The sequence below is a fragment of the Cydia splendana genome, chromosome 7 (genome assembly GCF_910591565.1).
Source record: "Cydia splendana chromosome 7, ilCydSple1.2, whole genome shotgun sequence".
Taxonomy (NCBI): domain Eukaryota; kingdom Metazoa; phylum Arthropoda; class Insecta; order Lepidoptera; family Tortricidae; genus Cydia; species Cydia splendana.
The window spans coordinates 16542159-16567207 of record NC_085966.1 but is presented as its reverse complement, the minus strand read 5'-3'; the positions used below and the strand labels follow the sequence as shown (position 1 = coordinate 16567207).

The following is a 25049-nucleotide window of genomic DNA, read 5'->3' as shown; positions in this document are numbered from 1 at the left end:
AGACAGTAACAGTATATTTGATTACCCATAATAAATAGAAGATCATAGTAGAAAAATGTTAGTTCATTCGCTTTTTTTACTTAGAAAAGGGCCCCAAATTCTTATGTGCCCAAGGGCTCCAGCATAGTTTAAGACGGCCCTGAGTATAGTTGAGGAGTGTCTTTTCAAAAGGAAATTTCTCTATGGAAATCATACAAATATAAGCCCTTTTGAAAAGACACACCTAAGTTAGGTATGGTTTGTTTCGCTAATGCAAAATGAATTCATTAATTCGGTTTCGTTCATTATTTCGTCTTGCTCATATCTGGGGATTTATCAATTAGGTGCTTCCAGAAAATCAACGATACGTAGGTACTTATACTATTCATAAGTGCTTGTTGCTAGGCCTACATTAATATTTCGTCGCAGTTGAATGCTCACCGCGATCCTGCGCCACTCCGTTATAGGCGGAGGTGGCACTCGTTGGGTTTTTAGACGGTAGTAGGTCCTCGCCCTTTACCCCGTCATACCCGTCTTGCTCCCCTCGAGACGGGATGCGTAAAAGCATTTTCCCAACGTAAAAAATAAGGCCTATGTTAATAAAGTATATTTGAACTTTGAACTTTATGGACATCCTAAAGGATTAACAAGTAAAGTCGAATTAAGATTTTAAGTTTTGATTGTTTTGAATGTTTTACGACTAGTGTAGGTACCTAGTCTAGTTTGTAACGTGTCACTAATATTTTAACATAAGGAAATTGAAAAAGTGTAAATCGTGCCGTAATGTCATAAAACCATATATTGTAATTTGTGCACCGAATACAATTTCACCCTGTATAAGCATTTAATACCCAGGCAAGTATCAATTCCCTTAATCTCGCCTATCTCCAGAGCTATCTTTACGCCCACACAGCCTCTTACTTCAACTAAGCCAGAGATAAAAGCAACCAGGATTATATACATAATATACTTACCCATTGTATATGTAGGTAATAGAGATAAAATTACGGCAACGGCAGTATTTTATTAACCTGTAATTTTATTATGATAGTAGAGCAGTTTTATTTTATCACTAGTTATCACCGTTCTTATTACTGAAGTACATAATACTATTTTGCGTTGATTATGACCATACTGGGCTTTGTAAATAATGTTTTATTAACAGTTTTGAATGATTCATAGTTAGTTTCACTAGACTTACAATCACGGTAAATGTAATCACGGTTCATATCCCGGTCGATATAAGTCTAATGTTTTATTATTATGAACCATCCACAGTTTAAAGTGCTCTTCTAAATTTCAAATAAATAAATTGTGCTATCAATTTGATTTCAAAATGAAATGCATCGCGACTGCGCACATGTCACTAAAGGGGCCCACTGATTAACAGTCCGCCGGACGGAATCGGCCTGTCAGTTAGAACAAAAGGTTGACAGTTCCGAACAACTGACAGGCAGATACCATCCGGCGGACTGTTTATCAGTGGGCTCCTTAAGCAGCATGCAAGTCAAATCTGTGCGAGTGCGACATTCATAAACATTGTACAATTTTGGACGTGTCCACAATTACTTTTCCTTTATGTTATTTGCTACGCGCATTGGCGTACAGATACGTTTACCTTACGCCGTACGCGTCAATTTTTTTTTTTTTTACAGGTGAACCCAGCAAGGTAGAACATGCTTCGCATATTGAATACCACAGTCTCGGTGAGTAACAAAACTGTACTTTGACACGTTGTCGTTCTCACGACAACGGTGCTCGATTCTGTTTCAAGAATTTGATAAGGTTTTTCTTGTTTTGATACAACCTTGAGTCGTATCATTTTAGCTAATGCTTTACAATGAATAAATGAAATGAAATAATCATATCAATAACAGATTGATAAATCATAATGGACCTCTCGGTCCATTTGAGACATATTAGTTATTTTATAAGTCAATTTATGTAACTATTATAAAATAAGCGTCGGGACCAACTTGAGGTTGCATTCTCTGCAATGACAAATGTATATCATTAAATTCTGTTTATCTTAAAAGTTGTAGTGTAGGACAAAATAAAGATTTAATCCGATCTTTCCAATTAAAAGCCCAAGCCAGAAATATCCAGTAAGTATACTCGGTGCCAGTTATTATTAGTTACTGCCAAACTACTCGCACGTAGAGTAATTTATTTTAACGCGAAATTAATGTGTGCTCAGGCATCCACGTCGTAACGAATAGCTTTCGTAAACTTTGCTTCAAGTTTTAATCTCTTCATTTAGACGGAGCTCAATGAACGTGTAGCGGAGCTTTATTACCTACATGTGTTATTAATGATGTATTAGGACTTAAGTTTGTTACCACTACGTTTTTAGCCGACTAAGCCAAATAGAAATGTTATGATTTTAGCAGTTTATGTGTGTGTCAGTGTCGTGTGTTAACATAGTGATCTTTTATAATAAATGAGATGTCAATCGATGCATTTACAGCCCGAGCAGGCGTATTATGGAAGCTTTTTTCGACGTAATAAAATAGCTGTCAGTTTTTAACACCGCGGGATAGAAAGTGACGTACACCGTTTTATCACGCTGTCACGTAGACAAGAACAAGAAGTCCATTTTTGTAACGCGTTTGTAAACAAGTATAGTTCTCCTTATATGAAAGACACATCTACATAATGAAAAGCCGTACTCGTTTTGTAGTGTTTAGAACATTTTAATGGTTGCTTTAGAAATGTATGACATGTTCTACTTTGCCAAACACTAATCGACAATGTTCCACGAGTAAGACTCCGCCACGCGCCAGGCAAATGAGCACATTCTTTAGACTTAAATAACACAAAAATACCTACATATCTTGTTTACAGTACAATCATAGTCTTTTGATTTGTGTAATATTGTCCCTGATGAGCCCACCTCGTGCTTCCAATTTTATATCTATCAGACAAAAACAAGTTACGCAATTTATCGGAACACGTCGAACCCTCTCTGATAATAGAGGATTGATAGTGTCACGTTATAGCGAGGCCCCAGGTTGTTATGCTAACACTGATAATGGCTTGGCATGTGCTAGGACGCCCACGGGCTACTTTGTTAACAATGTATACAGGTAGAGTCAAGGTATTAATTATCAATACGGACAAAATGCCAGAAATATGTAGTACCTACACACTACCTTAATACATATGGGCAATAAGGTCGTGCATACATATTTTTGGCACTTAGTCCGTGTCAATGTTTAAGTGGGTATGTATGATAAAATAAGGCATATAGTGTAATAACGTGGACGAAAACTGTTAACAAGAGTCAATAGAAAGTTTTTATGACTCGACTTTACTATTTTCTTATCACCCGTGTATCACACAATGTTTGTGCTATTATTACCTCACCCTTGCGGGATAAATACTTTCATATTGAAGCCAAAATAAATATTAATTAAGTAGCTACCAAAATATTCAGGCATTAGGTAACTATAAAGGTTAATTTGGCATAAGCACTCGTACAAGAACGATTTAAAATAGTGTAAAAATAAATATTAAATCTGACTAAAAGTAATATATATTAAGAGTATTCTTACAGTAAAACTAATTTATGGCTTGATTTACAAAAAAAGGCTCTAGCAGTCACTCCCTGTAACACGTTCCTTAAAAAGACTAAGTACTATTCAAAGGCTTAAACTTATATAATATTAAATTCGCAGCAGTGCATCAGCTGTGTGTAACAGCTTATTATGTTTAATCCAAATGTATATTATTATTGGAAAATTCGACGAAGCACTCAACGCGCTAACAGGCCACATGCACAGAACCTTGTTAAATAATTGAACCGTTTTAAAAAACAATATTGCTGATCACTACGTTTTTGGGGTGTGAATAAAACGTTCTGCCGTTAGGAATTTAAAACCATGTCAACAACCGATACTATGGTTACGTCATGTCGTGAAATGTATTTTTCATCACACTCCCTCAGTAAATGTGGAATTGCACGCAGGCTTAGCGGGAATTATAGAAAAAGCGTTCTCCCTAGGGAGTTATGAAGTTTCTAGTGCCATAATTAACAGTTGTTTGTCTTTATACTTTATTTTTGTATCGCAAGTGTGATGAAAAACATTGTGTGTAACTCGGGGCGTAATAATATTGCAAACTCGAGTCTATAAATTGCTCCGGCAAGCCGTCGCGATTTAACTTATTCTCGTTTGCAATATTCAACTTACGCCCCATGTTGCACAATGTACTATTATGTGCAATAAAGTCATTGCAAAACTTTTACCATTTACGAATTTATTTTATTTATCAATCAAGATCGTTATGGTATACAATCATTTTTATTTACTGTGTCAGTAAATGAAAGATTTCTTAGAAAATTATATTGTTATCAATTTGTTTTCTTTTGAAATCCTCTTCAAAAGACCATTAACAAATAAACCATTTTATGTTTGAGTATTTTTAGATACGATAGTAAATTTTATTTTTTTACGTTCATATTACTGGCATTTAATCATTGTATATTTATGTAGGTTCTATATAAGTAGCTTCTGCACACGACTTCGTCTGCATTTAATGATGATGATCATTGATGAAAACTACCCTATGTCCTTCACCGGGCCTCAAACTATCTTCATATCAAATTTCATCTGTCAAAATTGTTAGAACATTTTATTTTTCTGAATACACCTTTACGAACGTATACAAAACATTATCGTCTCTTTAGATGCAGTGAAATCCAACGGTGAATTAATCTCTCGACTGGAGCAGCACGCCTCGGCTGACGCGGCGCCGGGAGAAAAGCCCATCGTTCACGCTCAGGCGAAACTGGACGTGCCTTCCGAGGGTGTCCACCGCACGATGGTGCAAGAGGGCTCGCATGTCAGTGTGGTTGACGCAACTACGCCTGCTGGTGAGGAGGTCACTACTAAGGTGAGTAACTAACATATATTTCAAGTATCACGTCACTCAGGTCAGGTTCAGTCAAGAGATAACTAGTCAGATCTACGTTCGGGCGAGACTGGAAGTGTGGAAGTGCCTTCCAAGGCGTCCACTGTACGATGGTTCAAGAGGGCTCGCATGTCAGTGTGGTTGACGCGACTACGCCTGCTGGCGAGGAGGTCACTACTAAGGTGATACATTTCAAGTAGGTATAACTTCAGGTTCAGTCAAGAGATGACTAGTCAGATCCACGCTCAGGCGAAACTGGACGTGCCTTCCGAGGGCGTTCACCGCACGATGGTTCAAGAGGGTTCGCATCTCGCATGTCAGTGTGGTTGACGCGACTACACCTGCTGGCGAGAAGGTACTGCTAAGGTAGGCTAATAGTCAGAACGCCTGTGTTGCCAAAGATATTCAAGATCAGGTACACGCAGCTGCACAATTGTGCAGGGACACTTTATGAATGAATTAATTTACTATATGTCGATGCAATCTTGCAGCTCACTGAACCTAGTAGAATCCAGGCTCATCTTTCTGACATTCGACGTGGCTTCTAATGAGTAATGATGAGGTCACCCATGCTAATGGATAGGTAGTTACCTAAGTAGGTACGTCACTGAGGTTACACAGTCAAGAGAAGACTCAACTGATGCAGGACTCAACATCGACGATGCTTCGGAAGACTTACATAACAATGTGTGAAATTAAGGAAAAATGGCTGGGTCAAACATTCCAAAGTGTTTGTTTATTTCCAACATCGTGGTTTTGTTAAAACACGTCTCTTCCTAGTATACAATTCATAAAGACTAGGTACCGCTTTTACTGTACGATGGATGAAGAGAGTTCACAAGTCAGTGTAGCCTGACGCGCGCGCTGGGTGTGTGTGTGTGTGTGTGACGCGACTAAGCCTGCTTTCGAGGAGGTCACCGCTAAGATTTGTAACTACCTAGAGTCTAGACTAAATAGTTAGGAGAGATGGTTGTGTTACTAAAGATGATCAAGATTTGTTGCGGATCCTTCTGAATGTGTTAACTGTGACGCGTGCATGTTAACTTAGTTAACACGATTCCGCCAAATCCGCCCGCATGTGAGAATGTTACTAATTATAACACAATAGTAATGTTATTAATTACAATCAATACGATCAAATTGAACGACAATAATGAAGCACAACAATAACCATACGCGTGTAGGTACAAATATAAATGAATTATGATGTTTAGTTTACAAATTTAACTTAAGAGGCTCCATATTTAATTAGTCACGATATCGAAACAATGAGCCAATGTATAAATATAGATTAATAAACTTTAATAATTAAGATCACTTTAGTATTCGTGGCTCGAGCTATCAAAGTATGTACACATAAATAACCAACTTTGGGTCATAAAACAGTTGATATTATTTAGGAAAAATTAATATAGATATTAAAGAGGTTAGAATTTACCTAAAAGTAAGAAAATAGTAGATAACAGGAGCTCAAAGTCAAAATTTTTGTATAGATATACAATCTCTCATAAATGTGTTAACCGGATTGTTTCTCCCAGGTATTCCACGGAGCGGCTCGCCTGGTGCAACCAGGCACGGCCACCAACAACCAGAAGGACGGCCACACTGCCATCCGGCGCGCCTTCAACGCCGACATTACCAAGGAAACCAAGAACAATGTAAGCTACTTCTTGTCACTAAAATTAATAACAATTTTCTATGTCGAATTGAAGCTGTCGTTAGGTAGTTTAACCCTTAAATGCATGATTTTTTCTTTTTGCCCGAAATTAATATATGTATCACATAATTGTTTGCCGATTCTAGGAAAAATAGTAAAAAAAGGTACACTATTTGTGATATACCTATGATAAAATTATTAAATATAAAATAATTACAAACCCCGAAAACACCGTTCAAACCCACATACTAAAAATTATCAACTTCTGGATTTTTCCAAGCTTTCCGACTTTTCATCTTAAAACGAATGTAATTTTTATAAATTAAATATATTGCGTAAATTTAACCCCCCTACTACTTGACGTTTGGTATAAAGGTGCGTTCAAGAACGTAGGCCTTTTTTTTAAATCTGTGAGCTGTCTAATGCTTTGTACACATTTGGCAACACTATGCATTTAAGGGTTAAGTATTTTGCCACAATACACACATGTTGACCAAAAAAGTAGAAACAATAACAATACCTATCAAAATAAAAATAACATAAAGAACAAGAAGCATCAATATTAGATAGGTTTGCTGTGTGCGTTGCAGCAAAACTAAAGGGTTCTGGCTCAGTAATACGCTCCACTATTTCGGGTCAAGCACTGATAATTTTGCTAGAACCCAGATCACGAACAGATTATCGATGTACAAAAAATAATAATATAAATATACAAAAATAATTAGAAACTTGCCTATTAAATAACACAAAAGTGTCGTAATATGGATATGTATAATACCCACTACTGTAATGTAAATATTACCAAAAAATATGGAAGGTTTCAAGAGAAGTAAAAAAATATCCATTAAGCGAAATCGTAAACACAAATTGGATTATTAATATCCTTTACGTGTATTAACACGTCGTTGGAATTCAAGGAAAACCCACAAATTGCGTAACATTAATCAGGATTAGCCTCCCTTATGGATTAGAGCAATTATATACCTATAGGGACCTTGTTATTTGTGTCAAAGTCGCCAGGCAGAGTAGGTCAAATTGAGCGCGGCAATTATATTGGCTGTCGGGCGAGTTCACTGAGCGTTTAACTTAAACTTGAGATAGTAACTTGACACGATTCGTTTTTAGACGAAGACCTATAAGTGGATAGAGACGGTGCCAGAGTACACTATCATTAATTTATTACTTCTTATAGTGTTTCTCCCTTTTATAGCAGGTTCCGACAAATATCCCAAACAAGTTATTATCTCTTAACCTTAAAGCAGTAAGAAAGTTTTCACAGCCACGTACGAATGGTCGACCATTGGGCCATGAATGCTTCATTTAAGTATTTATTTATTTTATTGATTAAATATCGATATACCTATCTGTAGTCGAGATGACTACAGATTAGTTATTATAACGAATTCCATATTATAACGGCGGGAGCTGAAGACAGAATTCTAATAAGCATAGTTGAACTGTTTGGTTTTGGGTTCAAAATAAAATTACTGAACACGTCATATCATAATCGTGTGCCTAATCCTTATTAAGTCTAGGTACAGTCAGACCTTTATGACATTCGGTTCATTGTCTGGCTTTGTTTTATGTTGTGTTTTAGATTCATAGATGGCCAAAGTTTTTAAAAGATAATTTTCCTTTGCTTAATCTAAATATATAAACGTGAAAGACCTGACTGACTGACTGACTTAAATCAACGCACAGCCCAAACCGCTGGGACTAGAAAGTCCAAATTTGGCAACTAGATTCCTTATAAGGTCTAGGGGTCCACTAAGAAAGGATTTTTCAAAATTCATCCCCTAAAGGAGTGAAATGGGGGTCCAAAGTTTGTATGGGGAAACAAGATTAGTTAGACTATTTTATTCCAAATTTCACAGGAGTATTCCTAAAGATAAATGAGTAAACATGTGTTTCAGGTTTTTTGAAAATTGAACCCCTAAGAGGGGGAAAAGTCCCCAATAGGGTTGATATCTCAAAATATCAATATGGGTATCGTTTTCATAGTATTTTGAGACGCTAACAACAAAAATGGCATCAAAATTAAAATTAACGTAGCCGAAGTGAACAATCATCCCCCTGGTGGGGGTGCAATGGGGTTGAAATTTCAAAACATCAATATGGGTATCATTTCCATGGTTTTGTGGGACGCTAATTACAAAAATGGGATCAAAATTAAAATGTAACGTAGCCGACGTGAACTATGGCCCCTGGTGGGGAATGCTAATTACGAAGATAGCATAGACGGTTGTAACATACACGCTGATTTACAGCCACACGTGATCCAGACTTTTGAGAATGCAATGCCTTAAAGTAAATTTTTTTAGCTATTAGCTCAGGGAAAATTTCACTAATACCTACAATGGCTGTTGAATCGTTGGATATTGATGGGACCATGCTGGCTCACACCGTAGTACCTATAATTGGAGATGGAGCCTGTCAGGCCGCGTAGCCAAGATGCCAATCGCTTACTCTCCGTAATAGTGATCGAAACGCAACTGTCACTGTCGCGTTAATATGGAAGAGTGATAGAGAGACATAATGCTTTTCGTTGTCGATGCGATAGCGATTGTAACCTTGGCTAGGCCGGCTGTTTCGCGCCATCTCCTATCTTCTGTATGATACGCAGGTGATGGCCAGGGAGGTGCGCGAGCAAATCGTTAGTCACGTGGTGGCCAACTGGGAGGAGTTTGTTATTATGTCTCATAACAGTAACGGTGATAATTACTCCAGCTCCGTTGAATACTGCCTTGAAATGTCGCGCCCGTTTACTTACGGTAGTCTCTGCGAGTTGGTAGCGGCAGGACAACTGTTTCCGTGGGTTTTCGAAGTTTACCGCAACAATGAGCTATATATGAGATTTGGTACTGTGGGTAATCCGGTGGGCCAACTAAGATTTTCAAGTGATTTGTCTAGCGGTCATTTTGACGTATATATTCGCAGTGAATTACTCGTAAGACCCACAATATCAGAGCCCCCTTCTTCACTCCTCTCTGTGGTTGCCAAGAAGATTACCACGAGAAGGAATGAAGAGATTACCACCCCACCACCCCATTTAGAATCAGACTCATCATTATCTCTTACCGCTACCAAAACAGTTACTAAAACACGCCGTGCCAGGTTCACGAATACTACACGGAACAAACAACTAAAAGCTGCCGCAAATAAATATATGCAAAACAAATCATCAGATCACCAAGCTGCGCAATTACCAAAAAATGAACCCTGATGTACACAGAGAAGCAGTAGCTAGGTATCAGCAAGCCCACCCCGAGGTAAACCGTGACACCTCAGCTAGGTATCAGCAAACCCACCCCGAGGTAAACCGTGACACCTCCGCTAGGTATCAGCAAATCACACACACTGATACACTTCATCCATGTAAAACTCCGCACCATTTTGCAATTCTCTCTCAAGTTGCCGTTTAATGGCGTCCGAAAAACTGTCCTTATATTTTTCCCAGAGACTTAACGGGTCAGTAAGTTGACAAAAAATTCACAGATTTCGTGCCTCACACGACTATCGAGCACATTGGAAATGAATCTACGGAATTCAAAAAAATATTGTCGCTGAGCGACGAGAAAGTCTGGATAAGGAAAAAGTTACAAAATAAAACTACAACGTTGAATGATAATTATTTTATTCTTAGACTAACACAAGTATCCTGGACATAACGCATGTGAACAAACAAATTGCAAAATTTCCACACGCGTATCCAAGTTTAAATAATTGTCGCCGTGGCGCATAAGTATAGGTACATATTTCATTTTTCGATTAATAAGCAGGATATATTAATGTTCAAAGTACAAGAAAATTATTACACGGCAAATCCGTAGTCAACTCGAGAAGTGGTGATCGGCAGCGGCCCATTTGCTGCAAGATATGAAATTTTCTTGACAGCAGTTTGACGCGACGAGAGATGACCATAACAGCGTTTGTCCATGTTGCACCAAACCTGAGTTCCAATAGGTACTACCAGGGTTCAGCATCAGCTATCTTGGGTAATGCTCTACCATGTGCTCAATCATGACGAATCGGGTGTCCAAAACAGCGTGTGCCTATGTTGCACCAAACCTGAGTTCCTTTAGGTACAGCCAGGGTTCAGCATCAGCTATCTGCTAGCAGCCGCCAGCTCTCCCTCTCCCTCTCCCTCTCCCTCTCCCTCTCCCTCTCCCTCTCCCTCTCCCTCTCCCTCTCCCTCTCCCTCTCCCTCTCCCTCTCCCTCTCCCTCTCCCTCTCCCTCTCCCTCTCCCTCTCCCTCTCCCTCTCCCTCTCCCTCTCCCTCTCCCTCTCCCTCTCCCTCTCCCTCTCCCTCTCCCTCTCCCTCTCCCTCTCCCTCTCCCTCTCCCTCTCCCTCTCCCTCTCCCTCTCCCTCTCCCTCTCCCTCTCCCTCTCCCTCTCCCTCTCCCTCTCCCTCTCCCTCTCCCTCTCCCTCTCCCTCTCCCTCTCCCTCTCCCTCTCCCTCTCCCTCTCCCTCTCCCTCTCCCTCTCCCTCTCCCTCTCCCTCTCCCTCTCCCTCTCCCTCTCCCTCTCCCTCTCCCTCTCCCTCTCCCTCTCCCTCTCCCTCTCCCTCTCCCTCTCCCTCTCCCTCTCCCTCTCCCTCTCCCTCTCCCTCTCCCTCTCCCTCTCCCTCTCCCTCTCCCTCTCCCTCTCCCTCTCCCTCTCCCTCTCCCTCTCCCTCTCCCTCTCCCTCTCCCTCTCCCTCTCCCTCTCCCTCTCCCTCTCCCTCTCCCTCTCCCTCTCCCTCTCCCTCTCCCTCTCCCTCTCCCTCTCCCTCTCCCTCTCCCTCTCCCTCTCCCTCTCCCTCTCCCTCTCCCTCTCCCTCTCCCTCTCCCTCTCCCTCTCCCTCTCCCTCTCCCTCTCCCTCTCCCTCTCCCTCTCCCTCTCCCTCTCCCTCTCCCTCTCCCTCTCCCTCTCCCTCTCCCTCTCCCTCTCCCTCTCCCTCTCCCTCTCCCTCTCCCTCTCCCTCTCCCTCTCCCTCTCCCTCTCCCTCTCCCTCTCCCTCTCCCTCTCCCTCTCCCTCTCCCTCTCCCTCTCCCTCTCCCTCTCCCTCTCCCTCTCCCTCTCCCTCTCCCTCTCCCTCTCCCTCTCCCTCTCCCTCTCCCTCTCCCTCTCCCTCTCCCTCTCCCTCTCCCTCTCCCTCTCCCTCTCCCTCTCCCTCTCCCTCTCCCTCTCCCTCTCCCTCTCCCTCTCCCTCTCCCTCTCCCTCTCCCTCTACCTCTACCTCTATTTCTATTTCCACCACCACAAGAATGCATAGATTGTCGAATAGTGCGTTATCTACGCCCGTCTCAAACAGGATAGATAGAGTTAGACCAAGAAAAATCTGCAGCGATTTTGAAAGCCCACGCAGTGCAAGTGTTATTCTGCCGTCATAATCCCGATAATTCACAACAAACACCGATAACGAACTCTGCGAAACATGACGTCATAAATGTCCTGTGAAAAATGTCGTTCTGACTTTTTGACTATTTTAAGGTTAGGCTACAGGGCAAACCCTTAACCCGATCGTCTTTGTTTTAGGCTCAAATTGTAGCTGACTAAATTGTCCAGAGCCGTTTTTCTCAAATTTTTGATATCATTCTTCGTTTCCAAATTATCGAGCACCAAAATCAAAAATTCGGAAAAAATTGAATTTTATTTTCACTATTTCGACCATAACTTTTTTTGTTTTTGACTTTCTCGAATAATTATTTTTGCACCTTACGCTCTCGTGATTATGCGTCTTTTGAGCCTATTTTTTAATATCATATCTTCACAACTTTCCGAGATATAAGGGGATCGCACTTTTTCGTGAAATCGGACCGTATACTGGAGCGAACGAAAAGACATTTCCAATGTCAAAACTAACATTATTATGAAAAGTTCACGCAGCTTGAAGGGAGAATCGCACAACGCAGCTTCCTCTAAAGTTGAGTCCCAAATGTTTATCGTCCTCTAGCAATCCAAGGGAGAACCACTAATGTAGTGTATAAGGAGGTGCTATAGGTACAAAAGGCTACAACTACATAAATAAAAAATATAAATTAAAAGGTGTTAGGTACAAAACGTACATTAGATTATATTAAATAAGTCGAGCTCGATTAATCGATATAATTAATACCATCAGTTTGTCACTGACATAAACGCCGTCGAGAACGTAATTTACTTTCTATATATCCCGTTTGCACTAATACGCGAGTGCGAGCGAGATGTAAGTAAATTACGTTCTCGACGGCGTTTATGTCAGTGACAAACTGATGGTAACCGTACTGGTGTCTTCAAGTCAAGAGTGAATACTGTGAATAAGCTTTTACTGAAATAGTGAGCTACACCTTCGGCCTTGTCATCACTTTCAAGCAGGTGAGACTAAGGTCAGTCACTGTTCAGTCCGTAAAAAAAAAAAAAAACAAAATTAAAAAAACTCTCCTGCGCGTGCGAAGCCGCGGGCAAAAGCTAGTATAATATAGGTATCTGCGTAACTAATTACGCGGCTTTTATAAATTTTATTGCTCATTGGATAGAAAAATTGATCAAAGTCTGAGTAACTCGTAATTGCGGTTATCTATGTAGGCATTGCAGTTCAAATACTTCATGACATTGAGTTACACTAGCAAATAAATGTGACCTAGCGCTCAAAGAGTTAATTGAGTTGTGCGTACTTTTCAACCTTTCTCTTTGAGAAAAAAAACTGGTTTTGCTTAAATGAAAATTATGTGATATTGAGAATCCTGTAAGTAATATGAAGCTCCCTAATGATCGTTTTTTAAACTCTTGTTCAAATTTTATAAATTAATTACTCATTACTAAGTTCTTTCGACTTCAGGTCTTTAGACTTTAGAATATACTTTTTGGCGAGTCTGGAGTATGCCATTGCTGGGTTAAAATCATCCTAATTTCTTGAGCAGATTTCCACCAGCCTTCGTAGAAGACGTCGAGTTCTTCGTGCTATTCCCTTGACGTCGGACCTGATTCAATCTATAGAATATACATATGTCGGTGGCCGATCGTAAAATCTGCCAGATCATGAAATTCCTAGACATATCGTTAACGTGAAAATCGTTGTCTCGTTCCCTGAGTCGACGTAGCCCCGCTACGTGGGGCTCCTGTCTCTGAAGCAACCTAACGAACCTATCCTACATATCTATTGGTCTAATGTGACTACCGTCAAAACATTACACAGAAATTTTACGATCGGCCGCCGACAGATATAACATAGCTTTCTTTAGATACTCGTTAAATGAACATTGTCTCCATATTTTATACTGACGAGATGTGTTTTCTACTAGATTGATCATTACGCTTCATACGCCGGCGTTCAGTACTCTCCTCTCGACATGGCGGAGTACGTGTTTTGGACTAGAGACGAGCGCGGAGTCACTGCGGCAATCGAAGAGTTCCTGCAGGAAGGAATGGTAAGTGTAAAAGATTCCACAGGTGGTATTGACCCTGAAAGAAATTGCTCAACAAAATTAGCAAAGCCACAAATGTTTGCATTAGCGATTAACGGTGCGTGCTTCCCGCGCTGATAACCAGCTATTCTATGCAAACATAAAGGTACGAATAAATTGGTAGGTATACTTAGTGAGCGTCAGTGGTTGGATCAGTTTTGTGTACCGGCTTTGAAGTGAAATGATTCTTTGCTTTTGGAATTCCGCCATAAAGTTAGCTCGAAACATTTATAAAATTGTTTATGTCACGAAACTGGATCAAGCGTTTCAACGGCCTGATTTTTTAAAACTTGGCTGCGTATTTTTAACTCTTAGTTATATGGTGGATGTCATATACTTTTACAGTGGAAAATTGGAAATGCTATCAAAATATGTACATAGTTACTTCAACAATATGTGAAAGTGATTCGCAACCAACGCTCGAATACCGACCCAATTTCGCGACATGTTTTTGATATTTGGTAGCGCAATTAAATTTGAAATTCAGAATTCACAATCTTGCGAATCGCACACATTTACGAGATGCTTATAGGATACAGCTGATATCAATAAAGGTTGGTAATAATTTAGGTAGATTTGAAAACAGAACTCTAACATTGTTAACAAGCTTTTATTAGGTCGACCTGTATGTAACTAACTATGTAATGGAATCTAAAGTAACTAATTTAACCATCTTCCAAGGATCGTAGCGTCATGAAAATTGGCAGCTGTATGTAGTTCTGATGACAATACAATAATATGGTACTGTCGAACTGATCTGATGATGGAGACAGGAGGTGGCCATAGGAACTCTCGACCTGTATGTAACTATGTAATGGAATCTAAGATAACTAATTTAACCATCTTCCAAGGATCGTAGCGTCATGAAAATGGGCAGCGGTATGTAGTTCTAATGACAATACAATAATATGGTACTGTCGAACTGATCTGATGATGGAGACAGGAGATGGCCATAGGAACTCTGTGATGAAACAACGCAACCTAATTGTGCTAGGGGTTTTTAGAATTGTCTCGATGAGTATTAGTTGTCTGTCGTAAGAAAAGTACAGTCAGCGATAAAAGCTTGTACCAAAAATGTTTTTTTTGCCAAATACTTATTTTATTTATCCAGATGTCCAAGGAAGAAGCCATCGCATTCCTCCAGGAGATTAAATTCAACATCGACTACCTACGAGCACACTATTCGCAGAACGTTCGAGCCGAGGAAACGGCGCAGCAGGAGAAGCTCAGGAGTCTGCTGATGGAACAAGCTAACAAGGTAACTGAACTGTTGGTACAGACTGTACAGAGTAGCCTACTATATATTCTGGAAAATAAAGGTCATCATCGACAGCCACAGACACTACATAGGTATTCACAGAACGTACCATACCTACTACGCACAAACACAACACATATTAATAGTAATCAAACACCGAATTAACAAAAAACGTTCTAATGAATGCTGTAAAACAATTTATTTGATGACACTTAACACATTTATATATATACCAATACAAAATGAACACCTCCCATAGGATAAAATATAAACTTATCCTTTATAGACCCAGAATCGGTCTGGCGCAGTTCCCTTTCAATAGTCTGTTCGAGAAACTGAAAACGATGAAAAATAAAGATACTACTCCTAAAAATACGTGTGATGCCTCATTAGATTCGTCATGATACCTAGAAAAATTTATTCGAAGTGTGTATTAGCACACAAAAAATATCAAAAGTTATAAACAAACAAAGGGGGGAAAAAAAGTAGATATTTTTTTTCCCCCCTTTATTTGTTTATAACTTTTGATATTGTTTGTGTGCTAATACACGGTTCGAATACATTTTTCTAGGTATCATGATGAATCTAATGAGGTTTCACACGTATTTTTAGGAGTAGTATCTCTGTTTTTTACCGTTTTCAGTTTCTCGAACAGACTACAAACAGACTACCGAATGTTAATTTATTATAATAACTCTTTACTAAGCTTTGGTCGTAGCAAACAACTTTATCTTCAATGTAAATTTGTTTTCATCAGCGTCCGTGATAGATCCACGTTGTGTAGGTACTTACATTACATTATAGGGTAATCCTTCCTTGCCAAGGAAACGTCGACTGAAAGGCTTTCGTCAGAAGTGTAGGGTTAAATCTTAACGTACTACTAGACTACCACTAACAGACTCCTTTCAAAACTCACATACTAATTATGATGTACATAGATCGAGCTAGAATTCGCTTGCGAGTTTCGGACCATTGCGGTACATGTTCAAACGATTGATTCTTGATAATATCTCATTAGTAAATAATTTATGTAACGAAACTCGAATGTGAGTTCTCGCACCATCTAAATGAGAATTTAAACCTGAATCTTTTATGAACCACCCACTCACTGTTTTCCTTTTAAAATATTTTATCGCAAATCTTATCACTCAGTTGCATCACTTGCTCCTACATTATTTAACAAACAACAGCCAATATCTACCTCATTTATTATAAAATTCCTAACTTTTGTAAAGGCACATTGTAAACGTGGACGAATGAGCGATAGCGATCTCATTTTAATATGACAGCGCCAATGTATAGGTACCTAGTTGAATGATCTGTGGACAGCGTGTCATCGAAGCTGGCCTATAGTCCATTCGCAGAGTGATAGCAGTGATGGTAATTATAGATTAGGGGTGACAGTAAGGTCGACAGTGACATCGGTCGTTGAGATTTTCTCCTTTGAAAAACGTTTGTAACGAAGTAGTGTTTATTTGTGATGTCCCACTGGTAAAAGTACCTTATGGCGGTTGGCGCTTACGCTATTATTAACGCCGCTCCAATATTATTGCGGCGCTATGCGACGTAAGCGCCAGCCGCCATAAGGTACCTTTTGCCGTGGAACGTCACATTTAGTCTAAAAGATCTGATTGCACTTGAGCTCTATAAGCTTTATGATACATCATCATTTTCTTGCCCTTGCCCTTCTCTTCCACACCTCTCTGTCGCCCGTCATTGCATCATTCACTTGCGTTCATTTCATATCATCTCTCACATAGTCCATCCACCGTTTCCTCGGTTTTCCTTTCCTCGGTTTTCCTTTCCTCGTACTTCCCTCCACAACCACATTAATTCGTAATACCTTTCTCGTCCACGTACCACGCTAGGCGATTTGCCCTTAGTTTTTCAGTTATGCGTGCAACTTTCAGGCTTCCTCTTATATACTCATTCCTTATCTGTAATGTAATGTAATGTTATTTATTTCACTAACAAACAAATCAAACAATGTACTTTTAGTTTATAATTTATTTTTTTCTCTATTATTCCAACTGTCACTCATGACATACAAATGCATACTAAACTTGGTCTCCCGCGGTACAGGCCTAGCCTAGTGCGGGGACCCCTGGAAATTCGGTACTATTTAACCCATGCTATGCACGCACCCGATGTCACAACAATTATGTATTGTACTGCCTGTTTTGTGCGCAATAAACTTATTTTTATTTTATTTATCCTATCCAGTCTCGTCACGCCACACATCCATCTTAACATTTTCATCTCCGCTACATGCAACCTCTTTTCATCCGTTACCTTTAGGGCCTTTTTAGGGCCCAACACTCTGATCCATACATGACGGGGACAGGTCTTATGATTGATTTATAAATTTTACTCTTCAACCGAAGAGGCATTCGGGCGTCGCAAATGGTTCCCGTGACCTGTCGCCATTTCATCCATCCTGTGGTAATCCGGTTTTTCACGTCACATATAAGAGGTTATGTAAAAACACGAACGACTCAAAACAAAACTCATTGTCGTAACACAAATTACATTAACCGGGTGGCCGATTCCAATTACAAATTGATGACAAAATATTTACCGCGATCACATGTTTTTGTACCTAGAGGTAACTTAACAGAATGTGTGGGCAGTTGACCTAGAACCGAGTTGAAATCTCTGCTGAGTAGGGTGGTTCAAAAAACATTTTTTTTTATTTTCCGACGGGGCACCCCCTTATTTTGTTACACTTATTATGCTGATAAAATACACCAAGTTTCGTAATTTTATCTCAACTACAAGGGGGTGCTCAACCACTTTGAAAATTTTGTATGTTGTATGAAACCAAAAAAAAAACAAGTATTTATTATTCAGAATTTTATTTAAGAATCAGTTTTTACATTATTTGCACATGTGATTTATAAGTTTTTAAGTAGAAAAACATTTTTATTTCTATTTTAATAATTTTTCAAAAGTAAGATTTTTAGAATTTCACCTAAAAAATCATAAAAAATAGAAATAAAAATGGTTTTTCACCAAATAACTTTAAAAATCACACTTTCAAATAATGTGAAAACTACTACTTACATAAAACTCAAAAGATTAATAACTTGATTTTTTGGATTTCATACAACTTTGAAAAATTTCAAAGTGTTTGAGCACCCCCTTATAGTTGAGATAAGATTACAAATAAAAAAAATAAAATAAAAAATAAAAAAAATTTTTCAGACCAAAAGCGATCCATATTTTGTTAGTAACATTTTTAGACTTAACACTATGTTAGTAACCTATATCTACTTAGACCTACCTATGACTAGTTCTGCCCAGTACTTAGTGAGCGGGCAGTCGACGCGCTCGTCTAACGCCCTCAGCATGCCGTTAGTGCTGCCGCGCACACGTCGTAGTAATGACGCCACTCTTTTCCGTCTAATGGCATAAAAGTCGTCCGTTCGCGCCTCGGCGAACATACCTGACGCACTACAGTGCCTCGGCAGCCTTAACAGCATCCTAAGGATCATCCTTTATTTTGCCTTTATTTCTGAATAAAAGCAGGATTTATTTACGTGATAAGAACACACGGAGGTAGTGCCTATTCCACGTGCATTTTCGTTAAAAGGACAACAAATAAAAGGACTATTGTTATATGCGGCCCATTTTCTTTATCGCCGACCTACTTGTAGCTGGTGGGTATCGTAGATTTTGTCCTTTAGGACAATTCGTCTGTCAACTAGAATCCGAATAACGAAGTAAAATTGTTAAACATGTAAGTTAATATTTTACAATTTTAAATTGTATTTCTACGCTACACGTGACGTACTTTAAAACTTGATAATTTTAAATAAGATTGAATGCATATTTGTTTCAGAAGTGAGATGTAAAAGTGAATTACTTTTAGTTTGGGATTCAGAGATTGTTTTTTTTTCATACAAGTATGACATTTAAAATAACACTTGCACTGCGTGTGCTATCAAAATCGTTGCAGACTATTCTTGGTATATATACCTACGGGCACATTAGGGTTGTCACAATCTCCTAAAGATTGGCCCCATTCCTGCAATATGACCCGAATAGGTAACATAAAGGTTTAATCTACGTTTATGACTAGGGTGTGATAAAAATAGAGTGCCGTGGTTACCAGCCCTCGTAACTGTTTACTGGCTGTTAAGATACGTTTTCACTTAGCCGGATTTTCGATCGCTCTCTGAGTTAATTAAGACGAAACAGGAGCTGAGTTTTAAATATTTTAGGTAAATATACCCGTCTCGCTAACGGAAGCGGCACCTAAAAGTAGTGCGATAAGGACAAGGCGAAAAATCCTGCGTAAAAATCTCAAAAATCGAGGTTTCGTACTCCTCTGTTTCCTCCTCCAAAACTTAACCAATCGTAACCAAATTTGGAAATCTAAATTATTATGAAATTATCTGTGTCGGACCGTTTTGCTTTTTTGGCTAATTGATATCAGTTTTGAATGCCACGCCTCTCATTGCGGCATAGTCAATTAGGCCATTTTGGCCATTTTTGAAGGGCTCTAGCGCCTTAAAAAACAAAAATATCAAAAAAAGCAAAACGGTCCGACACAGATATTGACAATATTAATCTGTGTTGAAAAAATCATTGCTCTAGCTTCAAAAACCACGGAGGAAAACGAGGAGTACGTTTGTATGGAGAAATGACCACTCCTGTTGGCTCTTAAGTGTTTCATTAGGCAATATAGGTTATGTCACTGGTTGTCCATGTTATAACACGCCTCTGTTATTGATGGCTCCAATAATCTGACCGACAAATTTTGAACCTCTATAAAGCCCCATTTAGACGATTCTACAACCTATCTCCGGCAGTCTTTTCGTCGTTGGAGAATTTGCATGCGATTTTCGTTACATTGCGGTGTTTGGTCGATCTACTGGATTCATTGTAGATACTATGTAGTTTTAGCAATATATCGAATATGGTGTACAAGTTCTCAAACCGTCTAAATGGGACTTAATTCAATCAACCAAATAGATTTTCCTAGAAATTGTCCATATAATTTTACTTTACCTATAAGATAATCTCAGATTACGCGTAAGTTCCAAAATGGCCTTTATTAAAAATAAACCTAAGACACACATAATAAACCATCTATGATGCGTTCGAAAACCGCAAATTACGGTTAGTTTAAGAGGAAACTATTTAGAACTTTCTTATAAGTGAAAATGTAATTATTGCGTACAATAACATCAAATACGATTTTATTATGCCATTCACAAACATCTATGAAAAACAAAGGAATTAATTAATTTATATAACTACTAATTTGGTACTTATTTAATTTTAAGTTGTATTTTAATTTTAATTGTAAAATTGTTATGGAATAATTCTAATATCAGAGATGACGTTCTACCACAGGTTCTACTCAAAATGTCAATTGCAAACAGTTTTGAGCTATGCCGCAATGGCAGTCGTGACATATGGCCAAAGAGTATAATAATATATATATAACATATGGCTCCTGAACATATGTATCATAGAAAGCTTATAATATGTGTTTAGATAAAGCAGTGTGTAAGTACATAATTAAGCACTGAAAAACTTATTATGAAACTTGTTTGCTTTTAATAATAGGTAGTCACTTGGTAGTCACTAATACCTACTTCTTATTGGACACCTCATTTTAGTCCATTTCAGCTTTGAAAAGAAATGCGCTCAACTTTTTCGCAGAAAAAATAAAGCTAAAAGAAAGAAAATTTAAGCTTAATGGCTTTCTGATTTCCAATAACTAGACTTAACTTCGTTTCGCTCAGTACAGAGAACTGCAGTCAGCTATCTGGCCATGAGGGAGCCACATTATATTATCTTTCTAGGGCAGACTATCATGGAACGTTGAGAGTTAATTGATTTGATAAAAGCTTCATACCGTGACGTACCCAGCAAACGAGGTTTATTTCGTTTGAATTATATTATGTAAAACAAACTGGATTAGGGCGACCACACGTCCGCTTCCCGTGTAGGTATAATTCGTTTAGTCAAATCTAAGACGTGCGAGCGTTTCTCACAAATTGTTCCACGTGGGTGCAAAGGGAATGATTGTTTGAATCATTCCCTTTTAAGTAGAGTCCATTACTCGTTATGTAAGTTTTAGCCTTTTCTTAAATAACATTCAGACAGCTTACAAATATATATATACGTACACTTACCATACCTATCTTTGGTTGGCCAAAATAAAAAGCGTCCTTGACTCAATAATTCCCATATTTTATACGAATACGCATTCTGTGATTCGCAAAACATGCAAAATGTAATAAAATGACTAAAGTGACTTTCATAAACGGTTCATTGCTTATCGTTGATGCTTACCTATAATATAAAAAGTGATATTTCCGAACAGTAATAGAGATGAAAATAGTAGATTGTTAACCAAGGGTTGAAAGGCACCCGTTTCTGTTGAGGTAGTTTGGCGCTCGAACGCAGTGAGAGCGCCAATAGTCCGAGACGGAAATGGTGCCTTTCACCCGAGTTAAACACTCTACTTTTCATATCGAATGCGAGGAAACCAAACAAGACAAGGGAATTTCGCAAAATCAGTAATTGAAGTACCTAATAGACCTACGGCCATGACTTTTTTCCTTAGGACTTACTTGCAATCGGAGACTTTACATGTGTGAAGATTAATAACCCCTAGCGAAAATCATTTAGATTGCAATATTTACGAAAACACACATTTTTTAACAAACTGCAGTAATTTTAAAATTATTTGTTCATTATAATATGAATGAAAATCGGCGGGATTGTCTCTTACTTTTTAATTTTATACTTTTTCGTTCTAAATGCCGCAACAGACTACGTAATAATATTGATATGAATATAGTGCTAAATAACATTAAAAAACAATTTAATATCGTACAAACGTTTAACTCCTAACTCCTAAGTAACTAAGATTCTACCTTTGCTCATTTACGCAAGTGTAAGCTTTAAAAAAATATTTTTGGTGTATTCCTTTTGGTTCCCGCCTTATGAAATCGAGTAAATAAAATTCAACGAAAGATATCAAGAATAATTTGTTTTTAACAATTTACTTACTTACATCATTTTTTATAAAAAAAGGATCAACGTGGGATTAGTAAAATTAAACAATGACCAATTGTTCCAGGCGAGGAAATAAAGACACTATTTTTTCTATTTTGTTTCCACCCATTTGTTCGTGGGACGGGGACGCAGAGGAGTACACCACTTTTCTGTGCTAGTGCATAAACATATCACTTTCTGCGCACCTTTTAGAACAACAACGACCCACTTTCAGAGCATGAGATATGAAAAATAATATAGAACCTATCGTGAACAATGTACGATGTACAATAAACGTCGTATATCACGTTATAAATGCTAATATTCCAACTGAAGGAGCCCGAAGTCAGATGCCGAACAATGAGCGGAGTCTTTTCGACAATAGCTCTTTCTATTGTTCCTAAAAGACTTCGCTCGAGATCAGTTGTAGGTATTTAATGATGTATTCATGCGAAAGCGGTGCTGGATTTGTGATCTGCAGTTGCTTATTTTTCTTTAACTGTTTTGAGTCCGAAATAAGATATTTGTAGGCACGAAGGCCAGTGGCCTATTCAAACCTAACTACAATTTCAATAAACAGGCAATTTAAAAAAGGCCTCGTTCAAGTGCTTCAATATTTCCCGTAGAGATGCATACTTGGGATGTAATGTAATAACGGTTTCTTCAAGTGCGTCACAGGATATTAAATCTGTCAGTTTGACATAATACATTGATCCCAATTCTTAATTCTTTCTTCTAACTTTGATATCTTGATTACCTAGGAATAACTGAACATTCTCTCACACACTACAAGTTATATCACCATCCGTACACACGGTCATACATGGTAGCCAACGTTTCACCAAGCGAATGATCTCATAACCTATCTTAACAATATATGTACAAAGCGAGCTGTAACGCTCACAGTTTGAGGGTTCCGCACATTAATAGTTTAACACAGTGTTTTAGAATAAGTACTATCACACATCTAAGGGTACCTATACCTGATCGTGATCACCACCCATACGCACGGTCATACAATATAAGTAAGTAAGGTAGCCAACGTTTCCCCAAGCGAACGATCTTATAACCTATCTTAACAATATACAAAGCGAGCTGCAACGTTCACAGTTTGATGGTTCCACACACATTCTATAACACAGTGTTTTAGAATACTATCACACACCTAAGGGTAACTACACCTGCCGTGAGGATCTACTGCGAAAACTGAAAATCTGCCTCTCTATCGCTCGGGTAAGCAAGAGTGATAGAGAAGCAGATAAGGATAACTAAATTTAGATTTTCGCGATAAGTCTCCAAAGGAAATAAAGCTCATTAACCATTATTTCCAGGACTACCAATACCGGCCAATGTCCCTCCAGTCGTTCCCGTTCGGGAACAGCCCGGACATCGTCCGTTCCATCGCGTCCAAGAACTGGGAGCTCAGCAACAACCTGTCGCCCATCGCGCTGCCGGCCGAGCTCAGGCCCGACCCCGTTAAGCGGTTCGATCCTATGCTGCAGACTAATATCATTGGTAAGTATTTTACTGCATAAAATATAATTATATAAATATTGAAAAATTATAAATTATAACAAGGCGACGGTAGCGGTGGGTAAAATTTCAGATTCTGTCAATTTACCCCATTTCACACACAAGCGCACTTCACGCACACTACCTCACTTTACTGGGACAGGTCAGTGACCCATCATGTTTTTTTAAGATTGGACTTTTAGTTTAGTATTGACCACTAGCCTCCTTTGAGGGTAAAAGCGTTCCATTGAAAGATGAAAGAGAAACAATGCATTTAATCTTGCTTTCCTTGTCTGTTCATGTCACACGTGACGTACTTACCTATTTAATTAATTTGATTGTTGACTGTTTTACTACCTAATATTGCTTTGTCGAGATACGCGTTTTGTACAATTAAAGCGAATAAAACTAGATGTCATTAAGTCAGATGTAAAATATTATTTACTACTCTATACGGTTTTTCATAAGGTGCAAAATCCATTCAATAGGAATTTAAATAAATAAAGTTTTAGCAGGGTGGCAATTCCATTTTGGCGGATAAAGCGAAACAGAATAGTTCTATCGAACCTGCTTACAAATTTTCACGAGAATCAGTTGAGAAATGTGATCTGCAAAGGAGAACATACAAAAGCATTTTTGCCCAAGCTGAAACGGAGACCTTTGCTAATGCTCGGCCAATGATGGTTTAGGTACACCTATAAAAAATGGTTGTCCCTGCTGTAATTTTAATATCTTTATATTTCAACGGTATAGTTTTGCCTTCAAAAATAATCGGTATCGCTAAACAATAGCGGTACCTTACTACTTATACGTTCACGAAATCGGTATCTGCATAACTTGATTGTTAGTAAACTAACCTGAAAAATAATCTCAAAATCACCGAAACATTTATGTACAGTCACCTGAAATAATATGTTACGTCATTAGCGCCAACTTTGCCTCCAGGGAAACTTTGCCCAAAACGACAATTTTAAACAAATTCGTTAATGTAGAAAAAATTATAATAGTTATGGCCACCCTGCTATTTTTAGTAGAAAATAGGTTATATTTCTGACAAAACTATATACCAAACTTGTGCATAACTTGACTTGGGAATTTAGAGTTTGAGCGAGTTGTCTAATATAGGGTATATTTAAAATTGATAAATAATGAATGCAAGTAGAAAAAATGGAGAACCCTTTGACAAATATTTCCGGGTTTGAGTTATAACACATGAAGCATAGATTATGTCTATTGAGATTTAAACTAAAAAGGCCTAAATACACAAAAGTTTTAGCGGTGGGCAAAGTAA

General features: G+C 38.5%; 1 protein-coding gene across 1 annotated transcript in view; it reads left to right on the top strand.

The window, feature by feature from the left end:
• LOC134792377 (uncharacterized) overlaps positions 1 to 25049 on the top strand; it is a 130454-nt gene that overhangs the window by 93964 nt on the left and 11441 nt on the right. The window contains exons 5-11 of the mRNA XM_063763664.1: positions 1635 to 1685; positions 4667 to 4786; positions 4987 to 5072; positions 6429 to 6548; positions 13810 to 13935; positions 15083 to 15229; positions 23578 to 23761. Of these exons, the coding sequence (XP_063619734.1) occupies positions 1635 to 1685; positions 4667 to 4786; positions 4987 to 5072; positions 6429 to 6548; positions 13810 to 13935; positions 15083 to 15229; positions 23578 to 23761 (834 nt within the window). The remainder of the gene's footprint in view (positions 1 to 1634; positions 1686 to 4666; positions 4787 to 4986; positions 5073 to 6428; positions 6549 to 13809; positions 13936 to 15082; positions 15230 to 23577; positions 23762 to 25049) is intronic.